Below are 24,187 nucleotides of genomic sequence, written 5' to 3'. Positions count from 1 at the left end.
GCAACTCAGAATGCACAATGAAACGTGGAACCAACCAGAGGATGTGCTAGCAGAACCAAAGCTTGTCCCTGGCTGGGTGCTTTCCAGAAGAAGCATGGCAACATTCTGGAGCAGGGCCTCTTGGGTCCCCATCATGCCAGAGAATCTTAGAGATGGAAATGCCCCTACCCTGGCCCATTACCAAGGGACCTATTTGGCTTCTGCTCGTGGCTGGAAAAAAAAAAAAAATCGTGACTTTAAAGGAATCCCTCTGGGTCTTAGTGACAAAGCTAAAAATATAGTTGAGGAAAGAGGTTAGGATCCACACTTACAGCTTCAAATCTTTTCTGTATCTCAAAGATGACCTGCTCCATGTTGCCTTTGTCATGCACCGTTTCCAACACCAGATCACTCTGGGCCCGCACGGTCTCTTGCACTAAATACAGAAAAATGACAATCACTCCATGAAGACTATGGCATGCCCGACCCCGCCCAGCCCACAATAGCAAAAAGGGAGGAGCTGGAATCTGGCATGCATGACCTGAGCCTGCTCTGCTAGTGCCCAGGCCTCTCCAGCCAGATCAGCCTTGGTGAGGAGAGGAAGCCAGAGTAGGGTGGTTCTTCTACTGTCTCTTCTTCCCTTCTTCCCTGGGAACATTCTGACCAAGGCAGACCCAAGCTCAGCACCTCCTGGGGACTCTGAAACCTGTTGCCCAGATGACAGCACCAACCTCCTCCTTGGTCTACCTTTTTGGTCCTGTCATCAGAAGTGACCTCTTCAGCACGTAGATATGATCATGCCTCCTCTGAAACTTATACTGAAACTTTCAACAGCACCCCACTGGCCACTGGATGAAGTCTGAATCTCAATTTTTCTAAAAGATTTTATTTATTCATGTGAGAGAGAGAGACACACACAAGAGACAGAGAGAGCACAAGCAGGGTGAGAGGCAGAGGGAGAAAAACTCCCTGCCAAGCGGGGAGCCCGACATGGGGCTCCATCCCAGGACCAGGAGATCATGACCTGAAGGCAGATGTCCAACCATCTAGGCATCCAGGCACCCAGGCAACCCAGGCACCCCGGAAGTCCAAACCTTTAAACTGGCCATGAAGACCCAGGCTCACTTCCCCTTACCCACTCCGTCCGCCTCCACATCGCTGAGGTCTGTTTCCTACTCAGTCTCTCTCTCACCGTTGGCCTTGTGCATGCTGTTCCCTTGGAGTACTTATGCTTCTATTCCTTCTCGACTCTACCCATTCCCCTCAATCACCACTTTAGTGCAACTAACTCTTTTTTTTATTTTAAGGTTTTATTTGTTTGAGTGAGAGAGTGCATGGGTAGGGGGAGGGGCAGGGAGCCTGACACAGGGCTTGATCCCGGGACTCCAGGTTCATGACCTGAGTCAAAGGTACATGCTTAACCGACTGAGCCACCCAGGCGCCCCTCAGTGCGGTTCATTCCTGCTCTTCCCTCTGCTCTCAGCAGTCACCTCCTTGGAAAACAGCACTTCCTGGCTAGCTTGGGGGCTCCTTTTCTCCGCTGTTGGCACTATGTGTGTGCTCTACCATCACTTACCACCTATCACCCACCACTTATTTATGTCCTATTTACATTTGGGCAGTAATGAACTTGGTGACATGAATGCTAACCACTCAGGACTGATACTGATTTGTCTCTTTGGCATAGGGAGACTTTACACACACACACACACACACACACACACACACACACAGAGTAACGCATTGTGTTGCAATTGTTGCCTCTCTCTTGCTAAGCGGCAGGTCATGTGAAGACACTCTTACATTTATTCAACAAATGTTTGATGAAGATCTACTATACACTATAAACTATTGTGAGTTCACATACATTTTAAATGCGTAACAAGTATAGATTACAAATAATCAGAATAACACACCAGATATTCCTTTGATCTTCTCATAATTATTTAAAGGGTGTTCTAAGATTCTTGACAATTTTTTTTTCATTTTAGGTGGGTAAAAATTTGGCAACAAGAGAGTGCTTAACTCTTTGCAATAAATGGAAGGAACATCAGAGTGACATCTGGTGATTGGAAAGACAGGATATCAAACTCAAATTTATGGGATGCCTGGGTGGCTCAGTAGGTTAAGCATCTGTCTTTTGCTCAGGTCACGCTCCTGGGGTCCTGGGACTGAGCCCTGCATCAGGCTTCTTGCTCAGCAGGGAGTCTGCTTCTCCCACTGTCTGGTGCTCCTCCTGCTTGTGCTCTCTTTCTCTCTTTGACAAATAAATAAAATATTTGGGGGGGGAAAAAACCACAAAAAGTAAAAAAAAAAAAAAAAAAAAAAAAAAAAACCAAAAAACCAAACCCCTTCTCAAATTTAGTCTTATTTGAAAACTTGCCTCAATCTGATAGTTGCTTTGGTTAGTTCCCCATGTTCCAACTATTCTGTCTCTTTTGTCTTCTCTTGTCAGTCCAAGGGCAGGAATTTAACACACGCTATCTAATGAAGCTTAAGTGATTTATTCAGAGTTTCTCTTTAAAATAAAACATAATCCCCTTCTAAAAGGAGACTTACATTTCAGATTTCTTACATTAACAGAAGTTCTAAATAGATTAACAATTTTCATATAATTAAGTAAATCATAAGGTAGAAGAAGGAAAAGGGGTAAATTGTAACTTTGCAGGAGAAGGCCTTTCCTTCTCCTGCAGAAGAAGCCATTAAAAAAAAAATGGGTGAGTTGCATGTCCTTGTTAAGTTATTCCTGGGTAGTTTATCTTCTGTGTTGGATTTATAAATGGCATCTTTTTTTCTCATTTCATTTTTTTGTTAATTTCTGCTATGTTACTAAATTATATGCTCTATGGCACTTTTCCAGTTGGTTCTCAAAATATCAAGGGAAAACAGGAGGCTCAAAAAATATGCATATAAGGGATAGTAGGGGGTACCCAGATAACATAAAGAATCAAGAAGAAAAATGGCATCAAACATCTCAATAAGCAAATTAAAAATAGAAGACAATGGAGCTATGCCTTAGAAATTCTGAGGACAAAGCATTTTCCCCTAGGATTCTACACCCATGTGGAGATAGAAGACATTTTCAAACATGTGTGTATAAGAAAGTTCCCTCCCATATACTTTTTCTCAGAAAGCTACTGAAAGATGTGTATCACCAAACACAAGTGTAAACCAAAGTCCAGGAAACAAAGGGATCCAAGACTGAGGACGAAAGGAGGATGCTCAGAATGATGGTGAAGCCAAGTCCTAGGATTGGGACCTCAGGAGTAACCTGCCCAGTTTGGAGCTGGAAGACTGAGCTCCAGGCAGAACATCTCTAATGAGAAAATAAAACAGAAAAGGGACGCCTGGGTGGCTCAGTTGGTTAAGCAGCTGCCTTCGGCTCAGGTCATGATCCCGGCGTCCTGGGATCGAGTCCCGCATCGGGCTCCTTGCTCGGCGGGGAGCCTGCTTCTCCCTCTGCCTCTGCCTGCCATTCTGTCTGCCTGTGCTCGCTCTCTTCCTCTCTCTCTCTGATAAATAAATAAAATCTTAAAAAAAAAAGAAAGAAAATAAAACAGAAAGAATTCATGATGTGTTTGAATGTATTATTTGGATATTTATAGTTTCATCTGAAAATTATTATCAGATACTGTGCTAGGAACATGGAAACGATCTTGAACAAAACTGTCTGCCACATACAGGAATTTTTGCAGTTTTGAAAAGGAAAAAATAAAAATAAAAAGTAAATATATACATAAATAAGTGAAAGATGTAATAAATGCTATGATAAGGGTTATCACAAAAATAACAGAGTGGGGGACATTTATTTCGGATAAGGTCATCAGAGTTGGAGACATTTAAGTGAAACCAGAAGGACTGAAAGGAGCTAGCCCTGCAAAGATTAGGGAAAGGTTACTCAGATAAGAGAAAACAGCAAGTGCAAAGTGAAAGAGCTTGTTATGACTGAAATAGGCAAGTCAGTGTAGTCTTGCAAAATAGCAGTAAGAAATGATAAATTTTGTGTTATGTATATTTTACCACAGTAAAAAAAGAAGTTTTTAGAAAGCAAATTTTCTATTACTCAATACAAAGTTAAATTCCATATGTCAACCAATTAGAAAAAGGCTGTTTACTTATGTTTCAAATACTGGATTCCTATTCCTAAACTCAATTAGTCAAATATTTTTCCAGACATCCTTGTAGATATTTGTAGTAGAAAGCAAATGTAATTATCCTATCCTAGATGAATTCCTAAATAGCAATGTTTCTTAGCAACAGTGAACATTACCAACCACAAAAGCAGAGAATGGGGAAGGCAAGAAAATTGTTCAATTCCAGATTCAGTACTCAGAAAGCATCTATCTGTGGCCCTGTATATTCTTTCCTTGGCCCCTGGGAAATATATGTTTGAGATCTTCTTTTTCTCACAGGAGCTTTTGTATCAAGCTCATTACTTTCAAAGTTTATTCTTTTTCCTTTTAAAAAGCTTAAGAAAATAGCTCAAACCTATAACAGTATAAAAACGTATGCAATGAAAAATTGACTGATTCTCTCCTATGCAGACCTTGATTCCACTTTCTGGAATTTAACATTATGAGCAGTTTCTGGAACTTTGCACTGATACATTGATACATGTGCATATCCACGTACGGATTATAGATCGTGTGCGTGTGCATGTATATGTATGTATATGTATGGTGTTTTGTAGAAAGGGACTCATTTCATTTCTGCTTTGGCCATAAACATCAGGTATTTTTAGCTTGTTTTATAAAAATGCCATTTAAAATCCATTTCCATATTCTGGACTGTATCTCTGTTTTCTTTGGAGATGAATTTTTTATTCATTTCTATTTACGTACTCTGTAGTTTTGCTCTCCCTGCCATGCTGATGACAGCCTGTGGAAAGGTCTGGAAGCCTCCATGTATAAGAGATTGTTGAGTCTCCCATTTTTTTAGGAAAGCCTTCCCAATTTTCACTAACTGGTCACAGTCCTCCACAAGCTGCGTCCTGGAGTAAATTATGTGCACATAAGCAGCACCTTGCTGTTACTATTTAATGATGAATAGCTATTTCCATTTCAACATGGTTCATAAAGATAGACCTCATTCTTCTTTTTTTTTTTTTTTTTAAGATTTTATTTATTTATTTGACAGATCACAAGTAGGCAGAGAGGCAGGCAGAGAGAGAGGAGGAAGCAGGCTCCCCACTGAGCAGAGAGCCCAATGCGGGGCTCGATCCCAGGACACTGGGATCACGACCTGAGCTGAAGGCAGAGGCTTTAACCCACTGAGCCACCCAGAAGCCCCTGACCTCATTCTTCTTTATGATTATATGTGCCTTGCTTAGAAAGACATTTCTCCACTCCAAAATTATTAAAAATGTTGCCCATTTTTCTTATAGTTCTTTTTATGATTTATTATTACACTTATTATATTGATTCATATGGAATTTATTTATTTATTTTTAAAGATTTTACTTATTTGTTTGACAGACACAGATCACAAGTAGACAGAAAGGCAGGCAGAGAGAGAGAGGGGGAAGCAGGCTCTCCACTGAGCAGAGAGCCTGATGTGGGGCTCGGTCCCTGGAGCCTAGGATCATGACCTGAGCTGAAGGCAGAGGCTTTAACCCACTGAGCCACCAGGAGCCCCTATATGGAATTTATTTTTATGTATAGAGTTATTTGTTTTCCAAAGAAGACATTTTCTGATTTTCTTTCTTTTTTATTATTTTAACATGGGGCTTGAACTCACAACCCTGAGATCAAGAGTTGGATGCTTAACCGACTGAGCCACCCAGGAGCCCCCACTTTCTGATTTTCAATAGCACTCCTTTTTATTTTCCTAATGATCTTATTTTTCAATAGAACTGATACCTATTAGGTAGTAGTGCTCTTTACTAATTAGCCCACCAAAACCTAAATTAAAGTAGGATGCGAATGGCCTTGGTAACTCATTCTCTATTACTCTGGTCCTTAGTCCTCACCTGAAGGACAAGAGGAGTTAGATTAGACGACTTTGAGGGATCCCTCTGGTTGAACAGACAGACTGTGACTGGGGAAAGTTTTCATGACCGCATTCTGTGAAAGGACCCATTACATTATTAACACAAGAGCATTTTCGCACAATATCTTTCCCTTTCCCTTGTGAGCCACAGTGAGCGCATACTGAAGGCTGCAGACTGTACTGACTGGCAGATTCAGTGCTTCAGGACAGCTAGACTGGGCCATACCATATGATGATAGAGGATTTGTCTGGTTCCTTTTTCAATGACTAACTTCCTGATCCTGATCACTACTTGTCAAGAAAAGGAATGACTCTGAACAGGATACTTGTGCCATTTTCAAGAATAATCAGGCTTTCTAGGATTACCTGGGTAGCTGTTGGTTAAGCATCTGACTCTTGATTTCAGCTCAGGTCATGATCTCAGGGTCTTGGGATCGAGACCTGATTGATCCCAACTCGGGCTCCATGCTGAGTGTGGAGTCTGCTGGAGATTTGCTCTCTCCCATTCTCTCTGTCCATTCCCCTGTTCAATATCTTTAAATACATACCTACATAAAATCTTTTAAAAAATTATCGGCTTTGTAAATAATATCATGCCACAGTGTCTGTTACTGTTTGCCCTATCAATGTGGCTCTTTGTCCTGAGTCTTATCCTCTAAAAAGGAACCATCAGGATGAAGGATCAGGGTCCCTCTGCCTACATAACCCAGACCCGGTTTTAGTCCTCCCTCCACCTTGATCTTGTACTGGGAGATTGGGCACTTCCATTCCCTGATCTGAGCTAAGAATGTCATACCGTCGCTGCCTGCAATCCTCCTTTTTGTACTTCACCTAGTTTCAAATGTAGAAAGCAAAAGGAGTGCTTTCCTCAGGAATGCACTATGAGTTATTCCAACATGCTATACAAAGGAAGCACTCCTGATATGCTTCTGCTCTTTGTCTTGCTACTTCTTGTGAGGGCAACAGTCCCAGGCTTCCAGAACGGATTTCCAAACAGACGCACAGTTGCCCTGTGTGTGGGATACCCAGGTTGGAAGCCAGCAGACAGTACAGTGCTTTTTGGCAGACAGATGGAGATTAATTTCTAAACCACACAAAGGCATCAATTTTTGTAAATCATGAGCAATCCATTCCAAGGCATTTAAATAAGTTGACTTCAATTTGTTTAAAATAAAAAAATAAACACGCAGACAAATCCAAACAAGTGCAGATGCCGTCATCATCTTGCTATTTAGTTGAGAAGCTGCTGGTCCTACAGAGGTGTCCACCCCCAAGAGCAGCAGTGTTATGACTCTTCTGTTTCATAAGAGCCAGGCCCATAGTTTTATCTAAACATAAATCACTAATTGGTAGAACAGGAGACTTTACAGACCACTAACTGGAATGGAGAAAGATGTTGTGATTCACTACAAAACAGCTCTCATTGAAACCAAGGCAAGCAAGAAGAAGATGAGGTGACTGGAGTATTTCTAACTCCTAAGGGAGCAGTCTTTATTTCTAAGTCCTAAGGGAAAAATGTCTTTATAGACAGCACAGCTAGCAACTCGTTAGGGACTCAGGGATGCTGCTGATTCACTTGAGGCAGTGAGATGAGAAATCTGGCAGAGCTACCGAGGCAGCGGGATTACTGGTGGAGGATTAATGCTTCACAGAGGGCATCTAGGGACCAGGAACATTCCCAACATCTAGGTGGGCCCCACTACCCAGCTGAGCGTGATCCACATCTCTTCAGGGCTAACCTAATGTACCCATCATCTCATCTGCCACACTACAGAACCTCACCCCTGACAGGAAACATGGCTAGGGTCAAAAAGTTCAGTTCACTGCTCACTAGTGCCCTCTGCTGATAACCTCAAATACAAGATACTCACAGGTCTTGGCCAGGGTCTCCAAACCATCCAAAATAGATTGGCTTCTTGAGCTGAGATGTTCCTCAGACTTTTCCACAGATGTCTGCAACTAAGCAACCCCAAATTAAGAATGAATTCACAGACCATTGCCTTATTTTACTAACTTGGAGTATCGTCATTAAGTGATTTTTAAAAAGATAGTTAAAATACTACAATCCTATATGAATTAAGGTCAATGTAAATAGTAAACTTCATAAAATGTAAAATGTTCTAATTCTTTGACATGTAGCTCTACTTACCCTGTGAATGCTTTCTCTGATATGTGAAATGAGGTTGTATAGAGTCTCACTACAATAAATGAGAAAAAAGAAATTAAATCCTTGTGGAATACTAAAAGTATGTAACAAAATTGATTCCATGAACATGGCAGGACTTCACCTGGTAGAGCATCAAAACAGTGCTTGATTAGACTTGGAGACTCAACCCTGAAAAATTTTAGTGTACAGCTACAAAAAAATGAAAACATAGACTTTTTCTGACCATTGCCAAAACAAACCACTTATTTCTTTTTAAAATTTACTCTCCATGTATCTTAAATAAGCAAATACTAGCAACTCAAGTGGTTACTACAGTAAAACGGACCAGCTTTCATTTTCATAGCAACAATGGCTTCAGAAGCTAGTGACTTCCTTCTGGTAGTCCAAAATTTCTGGAAACATTTTAGTCTAATGACTATTTCTTTGAGTGTAAGAATGGGTAGAGATAGTTCTGTGAGTAATATTAATTTCTTTTTTTTAAAGATTTTATTTATTTATTTTGAGAGGCAGAGAGAATAGGACAGAAGGAGAAAGAGACAGAGAATCTCTGGCAGATTCCCCACTGAGCATGGAGCCTACTCTGGCTTCATCTCATGACCTTGAGATTATGACCTAAGATATCAAGAGTCAGAGGCTTAACCCACTGAGACACCCAGGTGTATCTCTCTCCCCACCCCAAAGATTTTATTTATTTATTTATTTATTTATTTATTTATTTATTATAGTTGGGGAGAAGCAGAGGGAGAGGAAGAAAAAATCCAAAGAAAACTGTGCTAAGTGCAGAGCCTGTCCTGGATCATGATCTAACAACTGTAAGATCAAGACCTGAGCCAAAACCAAGAGTTGGAAGCTTAACCAACTGAGCCACCAAGGTGTCCCAGCAATATTAATTTAATGAAAAAGAAACTATAAGAATTATTCCTCAATAAATATCCCACTTTTGAAAAGATTCAGACATGAACTGCCATTAAAATTTTTTACTGGTTTTGTTTCTTCACTCTTTGCAATATAAATGCAGATTCAGTTTTTGAACCCTAAAATGGACTACTCTTCATACCAAGTCTTGTGGATGCTCCACCGATTTGACTTTAAAAGGAGAATTTGGGGGAGGCTAGGTAGCTCAGTCAGTTAAGCAGCCAACTCTTGTTTTTGGCTCAAGTTGTGATCTTGGAGTCATGATCTTGGGGTCATGGGAGGAAGCCCCATGTTGGGGAGGTGGTCCCTGCTCAGTGAGGAGTCTACTTAAGAGTATCTCTCTGCCTCTGCCCCTCATGTGCTCTCTCTCTTCCTAAATGAATAAATAAAATCTTTAAAAGATAAATAAATAAAAGGAGGATTTTATAGAATCATTAGGGGTCTACAAACCTTATGCTTTTTATGAAAGAGATTGGGACATTACCTGAAAAATATAATTTTAGTGTCCAGCTATAAAAGACAAGAACATAGACTTTTTGTGACCATTGCCAGGCAAACTAAGCAAACTAAAAATATTTAAAATAAAATAGCTAATGAGTTAGGAATACCAGTGTGGCTCAGTCAGTTGGGCATCTGACTCTTGATTTCAGCTCAGGCCATAACCTCAGGGTCATGGGGTTAACTGTGCCAGGCTCCAGGCTCAGCGGGCAGTCTGGTTTATTCTCTCTCTGCCCTCCCCCCGCTCCCACATGCAGACATGTGCATTCTCTTTCACAAATAAATCTTTAAAAAATTAAGGATATTAATAACAGAAAGCTATTGAATTATAAAAGCAGAGAATAAGAAAGGGATCTAGAAATTAAAAATAGCAGAAACAAGTAGAATAGTTAGAGAAGATACAGTTAAGGAAATAGGACATAAAATAGAACAAAATACAAAGAGATGGAAAATAGATCAGCAGGAAAAAAAAAAAAAAGAGGATAAATGCAGGAGATTCAATATACACCCAAAACTAGAGATTCAAAGGAAAGAAGAATAAAAATAGATTTTCAAAGATAACAAAAGAAAAATTCCCAGAACAAAACCCTACAAGTTTATAGGTCAAAAGGAACTCATTGATGCCCAAAGATGATGATGTGCCACATGAAATCACACTACTGTAAAATTTCAGAAGTCTACAGATAATGGGAAGGCCTTAAAAACTTGCAGAAAGCAAAAGGCAAGTGATATATAGAGGATCAGGTCTCAGAATGGCATAGACCTCTTAAAAGCAACATATAAAATGATGTGGTGATGACAGCAACTAGAAATTTTGGGGAAAAATAATTTCCAATCTAGAATTCTATATCTAGCCTAATTTGCAATCAAGTATGAGGGGAAAATAAAGAATTTCAGATAAGCAATGTCTCAAAAAATTATTTAGGTGCCATGTACCTGTTGTCAGGAAGTTTTTGGAATATATGTTTCACCAAATCCAAGGAGGAAACTAAGAACTAAAAGGACATAGGATCAAAGTAACAAAAAATCCGGGGTGCCTGGGTGGCTCAGTGGGTTAAGCCACTGCCTCCGGCTCAGGTCATGACCCCAGGGTTCTCGGATCGAGTTCCGCATCAGGCTCTCTGCTCAGCGGGGAGCCTGCTTCCTCCTCTCTCTCTCTGCCTGCCTCTCTGCCTACTTGTGATCTCTCTCTGTCAAATAAATAAATAAAATCTTAAAAAAAAAATTCTTAAAAAAAAAGTAACAAAGAAGCCAACACAGGAGAGAGGAAGTGGTAATTCAAGAGAGGGGAGGTAGGAACGCTTAGGATGACGGTGAAGAGAGGACTCAGGATGACAGCTGCACTGCAGAGCAAGAGTGTACCAAGTTCAGATCAGAATTAGGAAGATGACTCTGAGAAGAAAACGACACTGAAGAATTTCTGATGTGTTTGGGTATAAAACAAGGAAGCTTCTGAGGTGCCTGGATGGCTCAGTCAGTTAAACGTCTGCCTTCAGCTCAAATCATGATCCCAGGTCCTGGGATTGAGCCCCATACTGGGTTCCCCCTGCTCATGCTCTCTGTCTCTGTCTGCCTGTGTCTGTCTGTCTGTCTCTCTCTCTTGTGTGCGTGCGTACACACACACACACACACACACACACACCTTCTTTCTCTCATAATCTTTAAGAAATAAAAAAAAACAAGGTCTTTTTTAGTCCTGCTGCAAAATTTGGGAATAAACTGTGATTCCTATATAGAAAACTCAGCAGAAAAGGAAACAAGGTAATTTTTAACGTTAGGAAAATTTAATCATGAGATATATATATATATTTTTTTTCTAGGATATCTAGATAAGGATTTAACAATTGAAAGCTGATTTTTGTTTTTAAAGATTTTATTTGTCAGAGAGAGAGAGCACAAGCAGGGGGAACAGCAGGCAGAGAAAGAAAGAGGCTCCCCACTGAGCAAGGAGCCCAATGTGAGACTTGATCCCAGGTCACTGGGATCAGGACCTGAGCCGAAGGCAAGTGCTTAAGCATTTAAGCCACCCAGGCATCTCAAATGAAAACTAATTTTAACTAAAATGGTGGAAGATGAGAGTTTATGGTGGAGGAGGCCGAGAAGCAAATTCTTATTCCAGGGTAGAAAGTCATTCTCTGAAGCTGAAAAAAAAACAAGAAATGACAATATAAGCTAGCTAGCATATGCCATAAGATATATGCACCTAAATACATAGCTTTTAGCGTAGCTAAAAGGGTTGCAAGTTGGTTCAAAAAGCAAAAGGGAATTAAAAGTGGGGAAAGATAGGCCTGCTGTTTTTCACTATAATCCTAATTTTATTTTTAAATTTTATTTATTTGACAGAGAGCACAAGCAGGGGGCATGGCAAGCAGAAGCAGAGGGAGAAGCAGGCTCCCCACCAAGCAGGACGAGCCTGATGTGAGACTCAATCCCAGGACCCTGGGATCATGACCCGAGCCAAAGGCAGTTGCTTAATCCCAGGACCCTGGGATCATGACCCGAGCCAAAGGCAGTTGCTTAACCAACTGAGCCACCCAGGCACCCCTAATCGTATTTTTTTTAAGTATGTGTATGTGTGTGTGCATATGTGGCTTTTTTTTTTTTTTTAAAGATTTTGACAGAGAGAGCAGGCAGAGCAGCAGGCAGAGAGGGAGAAGCAGGATCCCCACTGAGCAGAGAGCCTGATGTGGGGCCCAATCCTAGGACCTAGGATCATGACCCCGTCAAAGGCAGATAGATGCTCAACCGACTGAGCCACCCAGGCACCCCCCTAACTATATTTCTAAAACCTGTGTACATGTATGGAAAGCATGGATGGCTCACTTGGTTGAGCATCCAACTCTTGATTTTGGCTCAGGTCATGATCTTGGGTCATGGATCAAGCCCTATGACCAGCTCCACACTCAGCCCAGAGTCTGCTTGAGATCCTTTCTCTCCTTCCTCCCACTCACTCTCTCTAAATAAATAAATAAAATCTTTAAAAAATACATACCTGTAAAATTTTCATTAAAAAAATACAAACAGACCTGTACCCCTGGGGATAAAAATATATGTTTATAAAAAATAAAAAATTAAAAAAAAATTGGGACACCTGGGTGGCTCAGTGGGTTAAGCGTCTGCCTTTGGCTCAGGTCATGATCTCAGGGTCCTGGGATCAAGCTCCATATTAGGCTCCCTGCTCAGCAGAGACCGTGCTTCCCCCTCTCCCCTGACCTGTCTCTCCCCACCTAAGCACCCTCTCTCTTTCTGAAATAAAATCTTTAAAAATAAAAACGTAAAGATGTCTAAAGTCTAATAATGCTACAAAAATGCTGCTCATGAAAGCCCCTACTCTATTATACTACCAGTTATACCATGGTATACCACCAGTTGAGAGTGATTCTTTATCCGTAGGACCTCACTCCTTATTAGTACATTTGGAAACCAGTGCTCCCAACAGGGAAAACTATATTATACAAATTAAATACTGTTTGTATATAATTTTATATTGAAACAAATATATATATTTCAATATAAAATTATATACATAGTATATAAATATATATACATATATATTATATATATATTTATTTATTTGACAGAGATCACACGTAGGCAGAGAGGCAGGCAGAGAGAGGGGGGGAAGCACGCCCCCCACCAAGCAGAGAGCCCGACACAGGGCTTGATCCCAAGACCCTGGGACCACGACCCAAGCCAAAGGCAGAGGCCTCAACCCACTGAGCCACTCAGGCGCCCCTATTGAATTTTTTAAAAAAGATTTATTTTGAGAGGTGGGGGCAGGCAAAGGGACAGGGAAAGAGAGTCTTTTTTTTTTTTTTTTTAAAGATTTTATTTATTTATTTGACAGAGAAATCACAAGTAGATGGAGAGGCAGACAGAGAGAGAGAGAGAGGGAAGCAGGCTCCCTGCTGAGCAGAGAGCCCGATGCGGGACTCGATCCCAGGACTCTGAGATCATGACCTGAGCCGAAGGCAGCGGCCCAACCCACTGAGCCACCCAGGCGCCCCTTTTTTTTTTTTTTTTTTTAAGAATTTATTTATTTATTTTATTTTATTTTTTTTTTTTTTTTAAGATTTTTTTATTTATTTATTTATTTATTTGACAGAGAGAAATCACAAGTACACTGAGAGGCAGGCAGAGAGAGAGAGAAAGAAGCAGGCTTCCTGCTGAGCAGAGAGCCCGATGCGGGGCTCGATCCCAGGACCCTGAGATCATGACCTGAGCCGAAGGCAGCAGCTTAACCCACTGAGCCACCCAGGCGCCCCAAGAATTTATTTATTTATTTGACAGAGAGAAATCACAAGTAGGCAGAGAGGCAGGCAGAGAGAGGAGGGAAGCAGGCTTCCCGCTGAGCAGAGAGCCTGACGTGGGGCTCAATCCCAGGACCCTGAGATCACGACCCGAGCCGAAGGCAGAGGCCTCGACACACTGAGCCACCCAGGCGCCCCAGAAAGAGAGTCTTTAAGCCAACTCTGTGCTAAGTAGAGAGCCTGATGCAGGGCTGGATCTCAGGCCCAGAAGACCACCACCCCAGCCAAAACCAAGAGTCAGACACTCAATAGACTGTGCCACCCAGGTGTCCCTATAGTGAAGTGTTTATGTGTAAGTGATAGCTCCCATTACCTTAACTGTTTATTAATTCTTGATTCCACCTGTCTAAATTGAAATGTTAAGTTCTGATTTACCCAAAGTCGTTAAATTAAGATGCTTAATAAACAATGAAAACATTAAAAGCTTGATAATTGAAACTTTCATAAAAAGCTAGTGTTCGCTTGGAAGACATTTTTATTATTTTTTAACAAAATAAAATAGAAAAATGTTGCTTAAAAGTAGAGATTTCCCACCCACCTGATATCATGTATAGATTCATAGGAAGTCAACTATGACTTAATCTTTTCTCTAGAAAAAGTCAATTAGGAAATTGTTTATCTGTACTAAAACACACACACACACACACACACACACAATCTGTTTTTTTTTTTTTTTTTAAGAGAATGAGAGAGAGAGAGAGAGAATGAGAGAAGAGAGGTCAGTGGGAGAAGCAGACTCCCTGCAGAGCAGGGAACCCGATGTGGGACTCGATCCCGGGACTCCAGGATCATGACCAGAGCCGAAGGCGGTTGCTTAACCAACTGAGCCACCCAGGCACCCCACAATCTGTTTTTAAGAATGGAGGTAATTTCTGTACTGTCCAATGTTAGTTAATTATTTCGCTTTGAAAATCCACTCATTTTTTCAACAACTTTTTTTAAAATATTTTATTTATTTGACAAGAGAGAGACACAGCGAGAGAGGGAATGCAAGCAAAGGGGGAGAGAGGGGGAGAAGCAGGCTTCTTGCTGAGCAAGGAGCCCCATGTGGGACTTGATCCCAGGACCCTGGGATCATGACCTGAGCTGAAGGCAGACACTTAACCGACTGAGCCACCCAGGTGCCCCTCAACAACTATTTATTGAGTCTTCCTTTGTGACAGGTACTTGATTATAAGCTTCAGTGATATGCGTAAAAAAAAATTCAACTCCCTACGTTCAGTGAGTTTACCTAGTGGTGTTTTTGAATGTGGTTTTAATATCCACTCAAATTGAGTGATCTTCTTTATTAAAAAATTTGATCAGGGGCACCTGGGTGCCTCAGTGGGTTAAGGCCTTTGCCTTCGGCTCAGGTCATGATCCCAGGGTCCTGGGATCAAGCCCCACATCGGGCTCCCTGCTCAGCAGGGAGCCTGCTTTCTCCCTTCTCTCTCTCTGCCTGCCTCTCTGCCTACTTGTGATCTGTCGGTCAAATAAATAAATAAAATCTTAAAAAAAAAATTCATCAAACTTATTGAATCAAATCTTCTGCTTACTGAGATGTCCAATAACAATGTTTTTATATAAATCATAGTACATGCAAAGTTGACAGCAATCTTGCATGAGGACATAGCTGTGTCAATTGCTTATAGTCAGCATTTGTTCTGACTGGTTAGTATTCAAGCTATATATTTTTTTAATCACTTTATTGAATTAAGGTTGACATGTAAAAAGCTGTACACATTTAATGTATACAAATTTGGAGATAAGTATACACTATCAGATCATCACCACAATCTATTCTGAAAACATATCCATCACTTCCAAAAGCTTTCTTTTTTTTTTTTTTTTAAAGATTTTTTAATTTATTTGTCAGAGAGAGAGAGAACACAAGTAGGTGAGCAGCAGGCAGAGGAAGAAGGAGAAGCAGGCTTCCCATTGAGCAAGGAGGCCGATGTGGGACTCAATTCCAGGACGCTGGGATCATGACCTGAGCCGAAGACAGACACTTAACCGACTGAGCCACCCAGGCGTCCCTCAAAAGCTTTCTCTTACTCTATTTAATAGCAGTAGAAGTGAAAAAAACACTTAAAACATTTACCATCTTAGTGCTCCTGGGTGGCTCAGTGGGTTAAACCTCTGGGATCGAGCCCCCCATTGGGCTCTCTGCTCAGTGGAGAGCCTGCTTCCCCCTCTCTCCCTACCTGTTTCTGCCTACTTGCGCTGTCTCTGTCAAATAAATTAATAAAATCTTTAAAAAACAATTTACCATCTTAGCAAATTTTAAAGTATACAATACTGTATTTTTTCTTAAAGATTTTATTTATTTGACAGACAGAGATCATAAGTAGGCAGAGAGGCAGGCAGAGAGAGAGGAGGAAGCAGGAGCAGAGAGCCCGATGCGGGGCTTGATCCCAGGACCCTGGGATCATGATCCGAGCTGAAGGCAGAGGCTTTAACCCACTAAGCCACCCAGGCACCCCTACTATACTGTATTGTTAAATATAGGTACTATGAGGTACAGTAGATCTCTAGGATTTATTCATATTGTGTCAACTGAAACTCTGTACCCTTTAATTAATATCTCCCTGGTTTGTCCCACACTCCAGTTCCCAGCAACCGTCATCCTACTATACTCTGCTTCTTTGAGTTGAACTATTTTACGTTCTTCATATAAGTGGTATCATAGTACAGTTTGCCCTTGAACAACTCAGGGGTTAGGGAAGCTGACCCCCCAACACACACATTTGAAAATCTGTATATAAATTTTGACTTCCCCAAAACATAAAAGCCTATTGTTGACCAGAAACTGATAACACAAATAGCCAATTAACACAAATTTTGTATGTTATATGTACTATGTACTGTATTCTTACAATAAAGTAAGCTAGAGAAGAGAAAATGTTAAGAAAATCATAAAATACAGGGATGCCTGGGTGGCTCAGTTGGTTAGTCCACTGCCTTCGGCTCAGGTCATGATCCCAGAGTCCTGGGATCGAGTCCCACACGGGGCTCCTTGCTCAGCCGGGAGTCTGCTTTTCCCTCTACCTTCTCTACCTGCCTCTCCCCCTGCGTGTGCTCTTTCTCTCTCTCTCTCTGACAAAAAATAAATAAAATCTTTAAAAAAAAAGAAAATCATAAAATACAGTACTGTGCTATAAAAATTCACATGTAGGTAGAACTGTACAGTTCAAATTGTGCTGTTCAAAGGTCAACTGTATTTGTCTTTCTGTGTCTGACTTATTTAATTTAGCCTAACATCCTCCAGGTTCATCTATGTTGTCACAAGTGACAGAATTTCCTTGTTTTTTAAGGCTGAAGACTATTCCATCGTATATATACCACATTTTCTTTATTCACTCATTGATGGATACTTAGGTTACCTCCATGTCTTGGTTATTGTAAAGAATGCTGCAATGAATATGGTAATGCAGGTACCTCTTTGAGATCCTGATTTCATTTCCTTTGAATATACACTTAGAAGTGTGGTTGCACCAATTTACATTCCTACCAGCAGCATGTAAGGGTTCCTTTTTCTCCACATTTTTTTTTATGATTTTTCTCCACATTCTAACCAACACTTAGTTGTTGTGTTTTTTTAGTAATGGCCATCCTGATATAAGATATTTCATTGTGGTTTTGATTTGCATTTCTCTGATGTCTAGTGATCTTGAGCACCTTTTTCATATACTTGTTGGCCATTAGTATGTCTTCTTTGCATATATGTATATTCAGTTTCTTTGTCCTTAATTACTTAGCCAAATTAAGGCTAATTAATAGCCCTAATTGGGCTATTTGTTTTTACACTATTGAGCTGTAGGAACTCCTTATATATTTATTAACCCTTTATTAGATATATGGTTTGTAAATTTATTTACCATTCTGTAGGCTGCCTTTTTATTTTGTTGATTGCTTCCTTTTCTGTGCAGAAATTTTTAGTTTGATGTTATCCCACTTATCTATTTTTGGTTTTGCTGCCTGTGCTTTTGATGTCATATCCAAGAAATCATGGTCAATGCCAATGTCAAGAAGATTTTAACTATTTATTATTTTTTCTTCTAGGAGTTCTACAGTTTCAAGTCTTATGTTTAAGGCTTTAATCCATTTTGAATTGATTTTTATGTATGGTATATGATAGGGGTCCCTTTTCATTATTTTCCTATGGAGCCAGTTTTTCTAACACCATTTATTGAAAAGATTAACCTTTTCCATTGTGTATTTGTGGTACTCTTCCATACTGTATAAAATAGCTAAAACATAACCCCCTGAAAAATCCATGATAGAGTACAATGCAACCATTAGAAATTATTTTGTATATGGAATAAAACATAATCATTAAAGATTATTAAATCTAAAAAGAAGATTAAAAAATAGTCCATAGGAAAGGCACCTGGGTAGCTCAGTGGTTAAGCGTCTGCCTTTGGCTGGGGTCATGATCCCAGGGTCCTGGGATTAAGCCCTGTATCTGGCTCCTTGCTCAGCAGGGAGCCTGCTTCTCCCTCTCCCGCTCCCCATGCTTGTGTTCCCTTTCTTGCTGTGTCTCTCTCTGTCAAATAAATAAATAAAATCTTTTTTTAAAAAAAAGTCCATAGGAAACAATACATTTTTATTTTTAAAAATAGAGCACCATCATATAAACCATTGCTAGTGGAGGTTCACAGAGTAAACTGATTCAAGAGGCACACTTCAGGATCTGACAGACCCAAGATCTCTGCCCAAAACTCCCATTCAGTTTACATGTGCCCCTTTGGGTGGAATCTTTCCTGATGTCCCCAGTCAGAGCTGGGAGCCTGTCCTCGGTTTCCAAAGCATTTGGAAGCAACGTCTACTATACCATTTACAACTTTGTACTTAGAGTGGAAAGTCCACAGTCTTTATTTTAGGCTGGTTTGTATCTGACCCTCTTTTCTTTTTAAGTAGTTCTTCAGGTTAGCAGTCTTGGAGCGAAGCAGAGCATCTTTCTTCTGCTAGAGGTTGAGAGTGCCAGAGGGGTTGCTTTCTTAGCTTCTCCTGAACTGGCCCTTTCCCTGACACATAACTTGTCAGACTAGGAGTCAGGAGAAAAAAACCGTGAGTTCTCTCTCTAGTTGCTGTGGCTCCAGTAGAAGGAATATAGACCTCTAGCAGAATGGTAAAAGGGTGCAGGGAGGGTCTACTATCCTCTGGGCAGGGGTTAGTGGGCAGCAGAATTTGTAGTGGACTAATTTTGTGGCTGGGTTTGGAGAATTCTCCACGATGGGTAGCACTTAGCAATTGCAAGGCTGTTGCAAAAACATAAAAGGGGCCTCATTTTCTTTCTTGGAAATCAGAATTCTGATTTTTTTCTCCCTGGATGCACTGCCATCCAGATAGATGACATTCCCAGACTCCCCTGATTTAGCCAGTGTGAGGTATAAGGAGTGTCACATGTAACTTCAAGAAGAGTCCTAAATGGAAAGGAAGATACCTTTTCTTCTTTCCTTCATCCATCATTTGTCTGGAACTCTGACAACAGCTGGAACTCCAGCAGTCACCAAGCACTGCGAGGACAGGGGTCACACCTTAGAGATGCGAGACCAGAGTACTGAAAGGAGCCAAATCCTTGAGAACCATGAAGCTACCATTCTAGTCCTGGACTACATACTTCAGGATGATTTTTGCATTTATAAACATCTATCTTTTTAAATCTTTGTTATTAAGAGTGTGTACATATGTTATAAACAGTTGAATATAATCCTAGCTAGTAAATGAGCCACCCAATATCTTTTACTCTCTTTTTAAATTGTAGTTGACACTCATAACCCATATAATATCTTTTAATTACTTTTTTTAAAGATTTTTTTTTTAGATTTTATTTATTTATTTGACAGAGAGAGATCACAAGTAGGCTGAGAGGCAGGCAGAGAGAGAGAGAGGGAAGCAGGCTCCCCGCTGAGCAGAGAGACCAACGCAGGACTCGATCCCAGGACCCTGAGATCATGACCTGAGCTGAAGGCAGCGCAGGCGCCCTTTTTTTTAAGATTTTAAAAAAAAAATTTAATTATTCATTTGATGGACAGAGATCACAAGTAGGCTGAGAGGCAGGCAGAGAGAGAGAGAGAGGAGGAAGCAGGCTCCCTGCTAAGCAGAGAGCCCGATACAGGGCTCAATCCCAGGACCCTGTGATCATGACCATAGCTGAAGGCAGAGGCTTTAACCCACTGAGCCACCCACTGAGCCACCCAGATGCCCCCACAATTCTGAGTTTTGACACAAATTCAGGATTCATGTAACCATTACCACAATAAGGAGGGCAGTATTCAAAGAAAACCTTCATGCTTCCCCTTTGTGGTGAAATCCAGCCTACATCCTTAACCCCGTAATCACTGATCTATTCACTATCTCTATAGTTTTGTCTTTCTCAGAATGTCATGTAAATGGAGTCATATAGCATATAACTTTTGGACTTCTTTTTTTCATTCAGCACAGTGTCTTTGAGATTCACCCATGTAGTTGGGTAGCTCATTATTTTTTACTGCTGAGTAGTGTTCTGTTGTATGGGCATACCATGGTTTGTTAATTCATTTATTTAAGGACATACATGTTGTGTCCAGTTTTTGGTGATTACGAACAAAGTTGTTATAAACAATTTTGTACAGGCTTTTTGTGTAGATATAAGTTTTCATTTACCTAGGGTAAATGCTTAGTAGTGGAATTACAGAGGCATATAGTAAATTATGTTTACTTTTTTTTTTTAAGATTTTTATTTATTAAATGGGGCTCCTGGGTGGCTTAGTGAGTTAAAGCCTCTGCCTTCAGCTCAGTTCATGATCCCAGGGTCCTGGGATCTAGCCCTGTATCGGGTTCTCTGCTCAGCAGGGAGCCTGCTTCCCTTCCTCTCTCTCTGCCTGCTTCTGTGCCTACTTGTGATCTCTGTCTGCCAAATAAATAAATAAAATCTTTTTAAAAATATTACGGTTTTTTTTGCCAGAATATATTAAAATGATGATTTTTTGTGCCCATCATATAAGTCAATATCTTAAGCTTGAGGTTTTTTTTTTTTTTAAAGATTTTATTTATTTATTTGACAGAGAAAGGGAAATCACAAGTAGGCAGAGAGTCAGGCAGAGAGAGAGGAGGAAGCAGGCTCCCCGCTGAGCAGAGAGCCCGATGTGGGGTCCGATCTCAGGACCCTGAGATCATGACCCGAGCTGAAGGCAGCAGCTCAATCCACTGAGCCACCCAGGCGCCCTTAGGCTTGAGTTTTTTAATGGAAAGAGATTCTTCAGAGTCCTCATTTTAATATTTAAGTGCTACATATTTTTGCTATCTTGTAAATAATTGTTAACAGAAACTCATTTCACTACAAAAAAAAGTGATATAGGAAGAGAGAGAAAGGAAGGAAAGAAGAAAATGTTGAAATTTGACATTTCAAAAAAAAATTTTAGCTGCATAAATCTTTTCTCTTCTTTCTTTCTTTCTTTTTTTTTTTTTTTAAGTAATCACTATACCCAGCGTGGGGCTCAAACTCACAACCCTGAGATGAAGGGTTGCATGCTCTACCAAGAGAGTCAGCCAGCCTGACCTGCTGCAGAAATCTTGATCAAACAAAATATTATCCCATGTCCAGAGAACAAAAAAATTTAACATTGATCTAACTGACGGAGTAAGAAGGTAAGTACTCTATAGCCCCCTAATAGCCATGAGGGGCCTCTGAGAAACTGGTAGGGTCCTAGAGCCTGGATTCCTAGGGGAAAGAAGTCTCTCAGTGTCCAAGACATGTTTATTTACCAACAGAATCAAACACTTCAAATAGAGCATTTCGCTTTTCTCCCTAAAGGAAGACAGGTATTCAAGAGAAAGGATACTTAGTCTAAGAATCCCTAAAGAAATTCTGGCTTTTCAACATGAAAGTACTATTGGTAACACTAAGTGATACATCTTCACTGTCACAGAAATAATAAAGTATATCTCTGCTTCAGTGTTTTGATTTCCATGATACCTAAAGATGTTCCCTGATAATTTACTACCAAGAAATGAACAACTTAATTTCCTCAGTGACTTCAACTTATTTATTTATGAATTAGTTTAGGAGCCCTAATTTATCTCATGTATTTGCTAAGGTAAATAAATGAATATAAAACTAACAAATAAGGGGCGCCTGGGTGGCTCAGTGCGCTAAGCCGCTGCCTTCGGCTCAGGTCATGATCTCGGGGTGCTGGGATCGAGTCCCGTACCGGGCTCTCTGCTCAGCAGAGAGGGAGCCTGCTTCCTCCTCTCTCTCTCTGCCTGCCTCTCTGCCTACTTGTGATCTCTCTCTGTCAAATAAATAAATAAAATCTTAAAAAAAAATCCCTTTAAAAAAATAAATAAAACTAACAAATAAGACTGTGCATAAAATTTAGGGTATATCTTAAAAAACACCAACATTGGGACGCCTGGGTGGGCTCAGTTGGTTGGGCGGCTGCCTTTGGCTCAGGTCATGATCCCGGCATCGTGGAATCGAGTCCCGCATCAGGTTCCTTGCTCGGCAGGGAGCCTGCTTCTCCCTCTGCCTCTAGCCTGCCACTCTGTCTGCCTGTGCTTGCGCTCTGTATCTCTCTCTCTCTAACAATAAAATACTTTAAAAAAAACAACACACCAACATTTTGGGGCACCTGCCTGGCTCAGTCAGTGGAGCATGTGACATACGACTCTTAATCTCGGGGTCATGGGTTTAAGCCCCACGCTGGGTGTAGAGATTACTTAAAAATAAAATCTAAAAAAAAAAAAACCAACATTTCAAAGTGAGAAAATCAACCTGAATAGCTTGAATCAGCTTTTTAAAGATTTGATGTGCTGTGCTCACTTCGGCAGCACATATACTAAAATTGGAACCATACGGAGAAGATTAGCATAGTCCCTGCACAAGGATGACACGCAAATTTGTGAAGCATTACATATTTTAAAAAGAAAAAGAATTCGTGTACTATATTCTTAACACTAAAACAACTGTTATCTAATTTCCTAACTCTGGTGATCTGAAAAGAGAACAATTAAAAGGCAGAATTTTGGCAAAATAAACATAACATTTCTTGACTATTGTATTTCTCTAAGAAGTCCTTTAGCTTACTTTTTCAGAGGGCCAGAACTATGGCAGCCAAATTCAAGTCTGCCACAAGTCTCACTGACAAGTAAATAAATAAAGAGTAATTATTAGATGAGCTATAAAGAGTAATTATTAGATGAGCTACATTAAAATAAAGACAAGAGTGTTATCATGATGAAATAGAATTATTTGACTATTAATATTCTATTTTCTGTTTCCCTCAAAAGAGATGTCTCATCCACTTGAAAGGTTTGCATACCTGTCACATTTGTCTTTTGCCCTTTTCTTTTTCTCTTCAAACTGTTCCAACAGGCCCTTTGCTTTTCCAACTGACAAAGGTGGAGGAAATAAGCCTCTATCATTTGCATCTGCTCCAAACAGCGGGGGTTTTGTCTGGTACTTTGTGAAAATACTAGGTTCACTCTGTTAAATGAAAAAAAAAATCACAGCATTTCACATGTGAAAATATTTATAGCATTCATTATTTTCTACACAATGTAGTCACATTTAAGTGTAAACCACAATACTAAAAAACAAAATGGCATGTAGTATTTCCTTTTTATTTAATATATATTAGAAAATTACATTAAAATAAAGCAACTCTTTTTATTAATAAGGTTTCTGCCTTACCAGCCCAGAAATACCAAAAATATCAGCTGCGGGTGCCTGGGTAGCTCAGTCAGTTAAGCGTCTGCCTTTGGCTTAGGTCATGATCTCAGGGCCCTGGGATTGAGTCCCATATCATTTCTGGCTCCCTGCTCAGGGAGAGTCCGCTTCTCCTCTCTCCCTCTGCCTGCCATTCCCTCTGCTTGTGCTCGCTCTCTCTCAAATAAACAAATAAAATCTTAAAAAATTAGGGGCACCTGGGTGGCTCAGTGGGTTAAGCCACTGAGCTCTACCTTTGGCTCAGGTCATGATCTCAGGGTCCTGGGATCGAGCCCTGCATCGGGCTCTCTGCTCAGAAGGGAGCCTGCTTCTCCCTCTCTTTCTGCCTTCCTCTCTGCCTACTTGTGATCTCTGTCTGCCAAATAAATAAAATCTTTTTTTAAAAAAAGTATACAGGATGCCTGGCTGACTTAAGCTAGTAGAGCACATGATTCTTAATCTCAAGGTCATGAGTTCAAGCCCCATGTTGGGTATGGAGCCAACTTAAAAAAAAATAAAATAAAAATAAAGTATCAGCTAAAATGGCTTAAAATCAGCTGTACAAATTTGAAGGCAATATCAGAATTCTTTACGCTATCTCTGAGATGATATGTTAAAGTTTATATAATAAGTTTAAGTCAATTACTAGTTGAACTAGAC

General features: G+C 40.3%; 1 protein-coding gene and 1 non-coding gene across 5 annotated transcripts in view; one reads left to right on the top strand and one right to left on the bottom strand.

The window, feature by feature from the left end:
* IHO1 (interactor of HORMAD1 1) overlaps positions 1–24,187 on the bottom strand; it is a 43,992-nt gene that overhangs the window by 2,002 nt on the left and 17,803 nt on the right. For all 4 annotated transcript variants that reach the window (XM_059160890.1, XM_059160892.1, XM_059160889.1 and 1 more), the window contains 4 exons: positions 23,142–23,305; positions 8,117–8,165; positions 7,839–7,926; positions 312–415 (listed from right to left, as the gene is read on the bottom strand). In XM_059160890.1, the coding sequence (XP_059016873.1) occupies positions 312–415; positions 7,839–7,926; positions 8,117–8,165; positions 23,142–23,305 (405 nt within the window). The remainder of the gene's footprint in view (positions 1–311; positions 416–7,838; positions 7,927–8,116; positions 8,166–23,141; positions 23,306–24,187) is intronic.
* LOC131826132 (U6 spliceosomal RNA) lies at positions 22,635–22,741 on the top strand. Its single transcript, XR_009351426.1, has one exon. It is a non-coding gene; the product is annotated as a U6 spliceosomal RNA (small nuclear RNA).

Source organism: Mustela lutreola, chromosome 2 (assembly GCF_030435805.1).
Source record: "Mustela lutreola isolate mMusLut2 chromosome 2, mMusLut2.pri, whole genome shotgun sequence".
Classification (NCBI taxonomy): Eukaryota; Metazoa; Chordata; class Mammalia; order Carnivora; family Mustelidae; genus Mustela; species Mustela lutreola.
The sequence above is the reverse complement of the archived record's forward strand: the minus strand, read 5'-3'. Positions and strand labels throughout refer to the sequence as shown.